Source organism: Gekko japonicus, unplaced genomic scaffold, assembly GCF_001447785.1.
Source record: "Gekko japonicus isolate JY-2015 unplaced genomic scaffold, Gekko_japonicus_V1.1 scaffold913, whole genome shotgun sequence".
NCBI classification, from domain to species: Eukaryota; Metazoa; Chordata; class Lepidosauria; order Squamata; family Gekkonidae; genus Gekko; species Gekko japonicus.
In genome coordinates this window covers 1,278,718-1,289,641 of record NW_015175383.1, presented here as the reverse complement: position 1 = coordinate 1,289,641, position 10,924 = coordinate 1,278,718, and the positions used below count along the sequence as shown (strand labels likewise).

Here is a 10,924-nt window from a genome sequence, read left to right as displayed (position 1 = left end):
GTCAGCAGCTGATGGTCGACCATATCGAACGCGGCCGACAGATCTAACAACAACAGCGCTGCCACACCGCCTCGATCCAGATGCCGTCGGAGGTCGTCAGTAAGAGCGACCAGTACTGTCTCTGTTCCATGCCCCAGGCAGCAGCCGGACTGGAAGGGATCTAGGACGAATGGAGAATTAACAGTCCCTCTGTCCATCTCCTGGGCCAGGTCATCCACTGGGGCAACCAAGGCTGTTTGAATCACATAACCAGGACTAAACCCAGACTGGGAGGTATCTAAACAATTTGTTTCATCCAGGAAAGTTGTCCAGCCACCACCTGTTCAGTCATCTTGTTCAAGAATGGAATGTTATTGACATACTCTCCTGGGTCTGGGGTAGGCTTCTTTAGAAGCAGACACACCACAGCCTATGCTTCCAGCTTGCTAATATAACCAAAAATAAAGGAGGATAGATTTTGAGTTAAAGTAAAAGCTGTGTTTTCCACAGTTGATGACTGCCACACTCTGTTAACAAGCCTGCCAGCTACAGCTGCTTTAAGCAGGTAGTGGTGGTGTGGACTCTGAGGCCTAGCCATGAGTGTCACTGGCTTGTGGGGAGCGCCCATGCCCAGGATCCTTTGCTTTTTGCCTGCATGCTACTGATTGATTGTGTGACAGGCAAGGATTTAAAGGCCCAGAATGTGTTAAATCCCCTTCTGCTACACAGCAGATTGGTAGCATGGGCTGTGGATGGGAGGCACATTCTGGCAATCACCAGAACATGTCTCCCCCCACCCCTCATGCCTGAACACATGGGAGGCAGCCGTCTCCCATACCACTGATAGACTGTGTCAGGTAGGGATTTAAAGGAACTGGACTGTACGTGTCCCGGGCCTTTATATCACTGCATGGCTGTACAGGAGGGAGCTGTGCATTCTGGCCACAGATACCACCGATTCTGCTGCCCAGTGAGTGGTGCTCATGACTAGGAAACTACCAGCATGCTTTGGCTGCTCCACCTCCACCTGCTCTCACACTGTGGAGGACCAGGAATTGTTTAGCTAACTGGCAACCCCAGTTCCCCAAGGTTGCCGGTGAACTGTACCTTGCTTTTGCAGTACAAGAATAATTCTCTCAGCAAATATTTTTAAAGGATTTTTTAAAAACTTGTTTTTATGAATTTTAATCTTAAATGTGCCTATTGATATTTGATAGACACATTCTTAAGTGCAGTGGGATGTACATCTGAGTAAGTGTGTTCAGGATTACAATTTAAAGTAAGAATGAATTTATATAATCAGACAGCAGATGGTCATTCTAGCAGGCATTCTGTTTTGACAGTGTTCTGTCTCTCCACAGAACATAAACATAGGCTCTTAGAAATGCTTTTACAAACAGTATTAAGAGTTCCTGCTAGAGGATGTGAAGTGTTCCAGGGTATAGTTGCACTTTTCTCAGCATTGTGTGTGTCAAATGTGGGAAACTGGCACTTATCCAGGAGGCTAATGGCTTGAGGATGTGTATTGAGAAGGTGTTCTGTATCTATAGAAGAAAGAAGTGGAAAAGGGTATGAAAGTATAGAATATTACAGGAACATTCAGTGGAGAGGTGGTTCCAGTGCCATATCTGTATTGCAATGAAGTGTTAATTCTGAGTTAGTCAGATTGTGTTTGCCTCATTTATTGTGTAAAAATATATGTTTTAGTCTGGCATCATGACTAGGTAAGCTTTATCACTGGATTCTGACAGCCAGTGCTCAAATTATGTCCATGTGGCTGCTGAAATTAATTAATTAAATTGGATCTACTAGGCCGCCCTTCCCTACAAGTAGGACTCAGGGTGGCTTACAACAGGATAATATACAATCTCAGATTAAAATAAATTAAAACAAGCCAATAAATACCTATACATAAAACAATATTATCAAAGTGGCAGAAATACAGCATATATAAGATGGCGGAAAGAAACTCCCACACCCCAGCCTCCCTGGGGGGAGGGGTTACGAGAGATGGAGGCTTGTGTGAGACTGCCAAAGGCTACCCCGTTGTTGTCCTCAACCGAAGGCCCCGTGGAACATCTCTGCCTTGCATGCCCCGCAGAATGGTAACAACTCCCACGGGGCACAAATGTCTTCCAGCAGAGCATTCCACCAGGTCGAGGACAGCCGGACTTCTCTCGGGCCGGGGACCACCAGGAAGTTCTTATTTCCTGAGCGTAACACTCTTCCAGGGGCATACAGGGAGAGGCGGTCACAAAGAAATGTCAGTCCCTGACTGCTACGGGCCTTAAAGGTCAAAACCAAAACCTTGAACCTGATCTGGTGCTCCATTGGAAGCCACTGCAGCTCATATAGCACTGGTTGAATATGTGCTGTCCCTGGAGTCCCAGTAAGGACCCACGCAGCTGCATTTTGGACCAGTTGGAGCTTCCAGGTCAGGCACAAGGGCAGGCCCGCGTAGAGCGAATTACAGTAGTCTAACCTGGAGGTGACTGTTGCATGGATTACCGTGGCTAGGTCGGAGCGAGACAGTTAGGGAGCCAGCACAACACAGAAAATGTGATGTCTGAAAGCTGATCACCACATGGATTGCCCAAGTTACTTGGGAGAGTCTATACCAGTATTCTGGTTTAGAGAAGTTCCCACCGAGAATACAGAGCATCACTGCCCCCAGACATAGTGTTCCATCTATACCTTGCAGCTAATAGCCACCGATGGACTTCTGCTCCATATATTTATTCCCCTCTTGAAGCTGTCCATGCATGTAGATGCCACCACTTCCTGTGTCAGGGAATTCCACATGTTAATTACTGTTTGGGTGAAGAAGTAGTTCCTTTTACCTGTTCTAAATCTACTGCTCATTAATTTCATTGAGTACAATTCAATTGAGTACAATTTCAATACAAGTTCTTGTATTGTGAGCAAGGCTGTACAGGAGGGAGCTGTAGATTCTGTACACTTCTCTTATTTCTGTAAAGAGCAAGGGCGTAAATCTGCTGGCCTATTTGTTTTTCAGATATTCCAGAACTTGGAATATCTGGAAAGCGAACAGCAGTTCTGTGATTACAGTGCTACCATGGTGGCAGCAGGTATATACATATTTTTAATCTGTAAATATTGGCCTAAAATATATTTTTATAGAAAATTGATTTTGGAGTAGGGATGCCAGCCTCCAGAAGGGATCTGGGGATCCCCTGGAATTGCTGCTCATCTCCAGACTACAGAGATCAGTTCCCCTGGAGAAAATGTATGCTTTGGAGGGTGAAGTCTATGGCATTGTACCCCACTGTGGTCTTTGTCCTCCCCAGGCTCCATCCCCAAATTTCCGGGAGTTCCCCAACCTGGATCCATGAACCCTAACCCCCCCCCATCCCCTGCTAATAGCTATGGGGGACCTGGGGACCCTATAATATAGGGCCATTAATATATTGCCATCAGTTCATATTTCCATAACTGAGCTGCTATTGTGATTATAAAAAACAAAAAATCAGAAAAATTAGATTGTGTTTTCATGTAAAATATATTATGCTTATAGTTTACTTCATTGTGACTGCTTGCTGAGGGATATTATTGTTAAAAGCAGTGTGTAAAAAGCATTGAAACCAAGAGGTGACCGCAGCAGGGTGGATTTAATCCACAGAAGCCTTCCTGTATATGATTTCCATGTACCTCAGTTTATTCATGCATAAAATGGGACTAACTGTTGTACTAAAAGTCCTTGCTTGCTGAGCTGTGGTGTTAAATGAGTTTAATTAGTGTGTGTTTCAGATCCATCAGTGACTTAAATTCAGTTAGATTAAATAAATTACATTAAATAATTACTTATTATGTATACTGCCTTCAACAGCAGAGGCTAGGTCAGTGCTGGTGTGGTTTTGGAGCCGTTTATAAAGGCTACGGGCATGCTTATTTGACCCTAGGAACGGCTGCGTAGTTAAGGCAGTGAACCTCCTTTAGCCTGTATTGAGAGTTATATGATTGCCTATGAGCCCGCTCTCTTCATACACAGCAGTACAGCACTAGTTTCAGCCTCAGAGCTGTACATCCCGCCTCAGCATTCGCTTTTTCACTCAGTTTTATATTTGCGCGCCCTTTCAATCCCTAATGACGTGTCTCCCGCCACGTCCAATCCATAGCCTTCTCTGGTAAGGACAATGGAAGGCGCTCTCCCAATCAGCAGAGCTCCTGGCTTGGCGGTAGCCAATAGGGAGAGGGCGGTGTTGAGAGTAATGTTACCAGCGCTGAGAGAGTGAGGAGGCTGCGTATCGATCCCGCTCACAGCCATTGCAGTGCATTGGACTACATACGAGATCCAGGCAGCTTTGGTGGCCGGTGTCGAGTGCGTTTTGTGGCGTGTGAACGAAAGATTCTGAGTATACGGGAGTGTGACACGACGTAAGTATTCCGGGAGGGTTGTCCGTTGGCTGCCCGAGCTGACTTATGAGGCCAACCCTGAAAGCGCGCGGGGGGGGGGGGGGGCATGGATTGGGGTGCGAAGGGGCAGGATTCGCCCCGCATAGGTACACAAAGGCTGGGTCCGAACCAGACACTTTCCTCAGAGACTGGGAAGAAGAGACTTAGTGTTGGGTTGTTTTTTTTTGAAGGGGAGGGGGAAAACCCCAGTGACTTTGGGGAAGTGAGCGAAGAGGGACCCTCCGATGCCGGGAAAGGCCCCCCCTCCCCATTGTGCTGGGATATATTTATGTACTCCCCTGACCCGGATAGGTTCTGTAAATGGGAATAAAAGGGAGTGCTGATTCGGTTCGGCCTGGCGAGCCCCGGGTGTGTGTGTAGTTGGGGGGGGGGGTGTTGAGAAGGAATCGGGCTGAGCGTGTTTAATAAGCTGCTTACATCTCGCCTGCTTTGCCATTGCAGAGAGCGAGCGAGCGAGAGAGAGGCGGACTTTTACAGGCACGCCGCCGTGGCTGCTGGGCTCGGGGTGCCTCGGCTGAGGGAGACGGACCGGGGAGGGTCTCGTCGCGGTGGGGGGAGAGACGTCGCAAAGGCTGCTGAATTGGCGGGGGAGTCTCAGGGCGTTGTTGGCCTCCGGGCGATAAATCACCTCGGGGGAGCTGCGCTCGCTGTAACATGGCTGACTAAGAGCCGTGTGTAGAAGAGAGCCAGAAAACAAGGCGAGAGGAGACTGGCTGGAGCGCAGGCAGGGGGAGGCGCGGACGGGCGGGGGCGCACTTCAGGGGAACTTTTTTCAAGGCGCCTTTTCTGCCTGGGCGAGGGAAGGGCTGCGGCGGCGGCCGTTTAAAGGTCCAGCATAGCAAGTGGCCGGCTGGGGGAGTGGAAGGGGGGAAAAAAACAACCGTGTGTAATTTTCTGCGTGTGAACGGATCCCCCCCCCTCTTTTTGAAGGGGGCCTTTAAGTGGAAACGAGACGCTTTTCACCTCCCCCCCCCTCCTTTCCAATTGCCTGTAATGGCTGAGTCTGTGCGCCAGAGTACAGAGCGCACCGACACACACACGCACGCACACACACACAAAGGGAAGGAAGGAAGGAGCCATATTCTGTGTGAGCAGCGGCCATTCCGAGAAGCGGTCTCGCTGCCTACTGAGCCCAATGCAAAGGGGAGCGCTATTGCCATGGCTGTACCAGCGGCCTCGCCAGCAGTGGGCTCGGAGTGCCGCGCACCCGCCGAAAAAGTGGCCTTTCCACCGCAGCGGAGCGGCCGCGACGCGCATTTCAAAGGGACTTTCTCTCATCAGCAAGGCGTTCGCACAAAATGGAAGGAGAACTGCTGCTGCCGGTGGTGACCTTACACAGAATCATACGCCATTGTGATTTCTTCCCCATCCGCCGCCCCAGTCGTGTTTTTTTTTGGGGGGGGGGAATTGTACGAAATACACAACGAGGCAGAGAAAGATCCCAACTCTGTAGGGCTCTGGCTGTAGATAGATTTTCAGGCAGGAGCGCTCGTCCTTGTGGACTGAGTGTTTCAAAACTGCCTTTGCAACGAAAGGTCTCTTGCATCAACCTAATTCATAATAACTAGTAATCTCTCACTAGGCACATGGTACATTAAAATAATTTAATTTTTTTCTCAACCAGCTTGGAAAGTGACTCAGGACATGTGTCCCATTAGTAGTTTGGTCACAGTAGTTTGAGGTTTTTTTTGTTTTGTTTTTTTAAATGATGAAAAATTACACTTCTTTGCAGCCTCCCCTTAAACAGTTTTTTAAAATGCTGTTCCAACATACACACAATATAAAAGGGTTCTTTTTTAATGAGCAACTTGACTTGAAAAACACAAGTTTTATATTGCATTGTAATGTAAAAAAATTAGTGGCTGAGACATTTTGAATGTTTCAAAAAAAGTTTTAAGTGGAGTCGTCAAAGATATGCTATAAAATGTAAAGCCTTAATTTCCCCCCTTTCATTATCAAGCCAGCCAAGCATCCTTACAACTCTGGGTGGCAGCCCCTTCCCTGACCCCTGCTTCCCTGCAAGCATGAGGTGCTCTTAGAGCTTTAAGGCTTGTTTACTTGACAGAAACTTTAGACCGGACATGTTTAGTCAGAGAGCAGAAATCTTTTTCTGTCCACATGCCAAACTTGATAGGAAATTCTGCATTCTGTGGCAATACCAGCTAGAACTGTACACATTTCCTTATTCAAGTTGTGCAACCTTTAGGAGAAGAACTATTTCTTAGACAGTCATGAATCCTCTCAGCTTTTAGTCTTCCAAAGCGATAGAATCTTTGCACAAGTTTGACAATACAGAATACTTTTTACACCTTTTGAACTATTCAGTGGAGTATTTTTAATTTGAAGAACGGCTGCATTGGGACTGATTTACATGGCCTTTTCTGTGGAGCTTTTTTCTTTTGCAGCCAGTTCATATAACACCACCTTCCCATCAGTTCGTTTTAAATTGGCATGTAGCAACTAGTTGTGTGAGGATGTTCATTATGTACTCGGACTGTAGAATACCCTTGAGTGGTAATGTTCCCTGTTTATCCCCTCCACAAGTATTTTGGAATATGGGCTTGCAACAGACATTTTCACAAGAGTTACAGCAAAAAAGAAAGTTTGTTTTAATAAGCTCTAAAAGGATGATACTGATCAACCTGCCTTATGTAGGGACTAAAAACTACCATGGCACCTTAGAAAACTTACCTGTTGTGGTGTGAGGTGTTATAATAGTTTAGCTTATTATGGCATTTACTTATATGGACAACTTACTTTATCATTTGACAACATTACCTCACACCACAACAGGTAAGTTGGCCCCGGTCACACGGGCCGGATAACGCGGGAGGAAGGTGTGGCTATTTGTAGCGGCGCAATTTAACGTGCCGTAATGCAATTCCACACATCGACAGCATGCCACGGTACCTTCCCTCTGCGTCAACAAGGGGCCAGAGGCAGCCCGTGGCATACCGGTTGCTACTACCTTTGACCAGGTATTTTTTAACTCCGCATTTTCGGTGGTATGCCATGGGTTGGCCACGGATGCGCTCCACTTTCCAGATGTTGCGGTGTGATTGCGCCCGGAAAATCCGCCATTCACTTGTTGCTCTCCCGCAGCAAATCCTCCGTGTGAACGGGGCCTTAGTTCAGCAAGGACAACTTGCTTCTCTGTGTTGTACTTGGTATTCCATGCATAAGAATAGATATTACTACAGATCCAGTACCTGGGCGGGTGTGCACACTGATCTTTGCTTTATTGGGTTGATGTGTGCATTCCTTTAGCAGATGCTTGGTTTCTCAGCCCTGACAGCAGCAATTGCTGGGGGAGGCCATGAATCCATCCCCTTTCATTGCCAAATAGGTGATTGGTGCTGTTAAAGCTGACTGTGCCTACCATCTGTTCAGATTTATGCATGGAGATCTCTGTGAGCTGCTGCTATGGAGAATTTGTGTGTGTGTGTGCTGAAATTATAAACCAAGGAGAATGTGATGTTTGCAGCAGTTAAAGGAGGGGAAAAGATTTTCATGTTTTAGCATCTTTCTTACTAGAAATAGTAATTGTATCATACTGATTCCAGTCTAGTGTCAGTTTTATGGAGGTCTCACTGAACTTCATAGGATTAAACACAGGACTTGGCTTTTGGAGAAAGATAAACTAATTCTTTAGGGGCTAGTCCCAGCATAATTTAAACTAAATCTCTGAAAATGGATCTGCTGAGAAGAGTAACCTCTTACCTAATTTACATTCAAATGTTTTATGCCCAGTAATGGTGGAAGGATCCACCAGTAGCAGGACATAATCTTTGGACCCAGTCCCTTGATATCAAATTATCGGAAGCTAACTTTCTGATTTTGCCTTCTGGCGCATGGCCCTCCACAGTAGTTATCAAATAACTTGCTAAAGACCCATACTTCTAGGGATTTACAATCATCAGTATATTTGTGTTTGCTTAGATAGCTGTCCAAGAAAATAGAGCTTAGATTGTTGGTTTGAACGATTTTTCCTGGTGTAGTACCATATGGTATAGATACAAAAACTCAGATTAAATCCACAACCTTTGCTTTCTTTCAGATATCATCAGTATGGGCAAAGGGGATCCTAAAAAGCCGAGAGGTAAAATGTCCTCATATGCCTTCTTTGTGCAAACTTGCCGGGAAGAGCACAAGAAGAAACATCCAGATGCTTCTGTGAATTTTTCAGAGTTCTCAAAGAAGTGTTCAGAAAGGTGGAAGGTAAGCAGTTATGAGTGTGTTTTTAATACTAGTGTAGTAAATAGCCTAATAAGTGCAAATTTACAAACAGTGATTTGTTAGGACACAATATTTCTTCACTGATAAGGTCTAAAATTCCACAGTGGAATTGAGTGTAATCTTGAATTGAGTGTTCATACGGAATTGTTCTTATAGACTATGTCTGCTAAAGAGAAGGGAAAGTTTGAAGAGATGGCAAAAGGTGACAAGGTTCGTTATGAAAGAGAAATGAAAAATTATATACCACCTAAAGGAGAGTCAAAAAAGAAGTTCAAGGACCCAAATGCACCAAAGAGGCCTCCGTGAGTATTTTTTCTGGTTATCACAAATTGCACTATTGGGCAGCAACTGAATTATCATTTTGCTGCGTCTTATTTGTATTAATATATGTTTTCTCTTACAGTGTTCTCTATGTAATATTAAAACTTAATTAACTTTCTCCTAGTGACCCAGTGGCTTTAATCTTTGTATTGATGTTCTTTTCAGTTCAGCATTTTTCTTGTTCTGCTCTGAGTTCCGTCCAAAAATCAAAGGAGAACATCCTGGTCTTTCTATTGGGGATGTTGCAAAGAAACTTGGGGAGATGTGGAATAATACTGCTGGAGATGATAAGCAACCCTTTGAAAAGAAGGCTGCTAAGCTGAAGGAGAAGTATGAAAAGGTAAACTGTGAATAACATTTTTGCTGTTTCAAGTATTTGTGTCATATTGGTAACTCAGGCAAAAGGAGTGGAGCTACAGGTTTGGAATATTAGTTTGCTGTCAGTTTCCTTCCACATACTGTACCCCCTTTTGTATTGCCTAAAGTTTTAGTGGTTTAAAAAAAATAAAGAAAAGACTTATTAATGAAATGCACCTCCCAAGTAAGTGTTTTTGGAAGCCTGTGTATTGAAAACATCCCATGAAGTGCTATTAAATGTTTTAAAATGTCATAGTTGGTATTAGTCTTAGTGGCAACAGCAATTCTAGTTCTACTTGTCTCAGTGAGAAGTTTGGTATATTGAGTTTCTGTAAAAGTCAAAAGGATATACTTACTGCAAGCTAAAGGTGGCACTGTCTCCTCTTTAATTGAAGTCTGTGAAACTTCTTTTAATAAGAATTTAGCTGAGATTCTTTTTCTGCATTGAGTTACTCTTATTATACTACCAATATATAGGTTTTGAATGATAACTTTGTCTAATTGGGGATACATACATTTCTCTGGAGGATGTGCGTCTGTATCCTTTACACTTGTATAGCGCATCTGGAAATTTATAAGCACATGGGTTTAACAAATCGTCTCATTCCTCTTTTCCCAAGGATATTGCTGCCTACCGGGCTAAAGGAAAGCCTGATGTAGCAAAAAAGATAGCTCCTAAGCCTGAGAAGAGCAAGAAAAAGAAGGAAGAGGATGATGATGATGATGAAGATGATGATGAGGAGGAAGAGGATGAAGAAGAGGAGGAGGAGGAAGAAGAAGAAGAGGATGATGAATAAACCTCCTACAGCAGATTTTCTTGTCTATACAAGCATATAACCCCCCTGTACACAACTCACTCCTTTTAAAGAAAAAAATGAAACATAAGGCTGTGTAAGATTTGTTTTTAAATTGTACAGTGTCTCTCTTTTCTTTCCTTTTTCCTTTTTTTCTTTTTTCTTTTGTATAGTCAACACACTACCAAATGTGTCTCTAGGTAGCCCTGTCCTTTTAGTGGTATCTCAATGGCCACTAACCTTGCCTAGTACAGTATGGGGGTTGTAAATTGGCATGGAAGTTTAAAGCAGGTTTCTTGTTGGTGCACAGCACAAATTAGTTATACCATGGGGATGTAGTTCTTCATCTTCAGTTGTCTCTGCATCATAAAAATAATAGCTGTTCTGTTCTCTAAATACCACTCTGTAATTGCAAAAAAAAAAAAGTTGTAGCTGTTGACGTTTTGATTGCTTTCAAGTAAATGCAGTTTTTTATTAGTATTGTTGTCCTTTTAATAGGTGCCCTTGTAAAGTTATTATTTCTTCCCCCTTTTTTTTCTTTAGAGACTTGTCCTTCGTTATATCCTTTTGAGATCACGTCAGAGTTACAGTTTTGTCTCTTCATATAAGTAGCTGATACAAGAATTTTGTTCTGCGTACCCTACATAATCATGATAGGGTAGGAAATATGTACAGGCATATGTGCAAAGCAGTTTTTTTTTTAATTGTAATAGGCCACTTAAAAATACACTTGTTTTTAGCCAGTCTGTATTTGCTCAGCTTTTGCTGCATACAATGTTCTACCGAGTTGTGTAAATTTACCA

General features: G+C 44.1%; 1 protein-coding gene across 1 annotated transcript; it reads left to right on the top strand.

Moving 5' to 3' along the window:
- Positions 1-4,224: 4,224 nt before the first annotated feature.
- HMGB1 (high mobility group box 1) lies at positions 4,225-10,616 on the top strand. Its single transcript, XM_015425594.1, has 5 exons — positions 4,225-4,374; positions 8,471-8,631; positions 8,806-8,951; positions 9,136-9,310; positions 9,948-10,616. Exons 2-5 carry the CDS (start codon positions 8,482-8,484, stop codon positions 10,122-10,124), a joined length of 648 nt encoding a protein of 215 aa, XP_015281080.1. The 5' UTR covers positions 4,225-4,374; positions 8,471-8,481; the 3' UTR covers positions 10,125-10,616.
- Positions 10,617-10,924: the final 308 nt, after the last annotated feature.

Coding starts and splice junctions, on each gene's coding strand:
- HMGB1 (XM_015425594.1), top strand. CDS start 8,482: ATGGGCAAAGGGGATCCTAAAAAGCCGAGAGGTAAAATGTCCTCATAT. Junction 8,952..9,135: donor AATGCACCAAAGAGGCCTCC/GTGAGTATTTTT, acceptor TGTTCTTTTCAG/TTCAGCATTTTTCTTGTTCT. Junction 9,311..9,947: donor TGAAGGAGAAGTATGAAAAG/GTAAACTGTGAA, acceptor TCTTTTCCCAAG/GATATTGCTGCCTACCGGGC.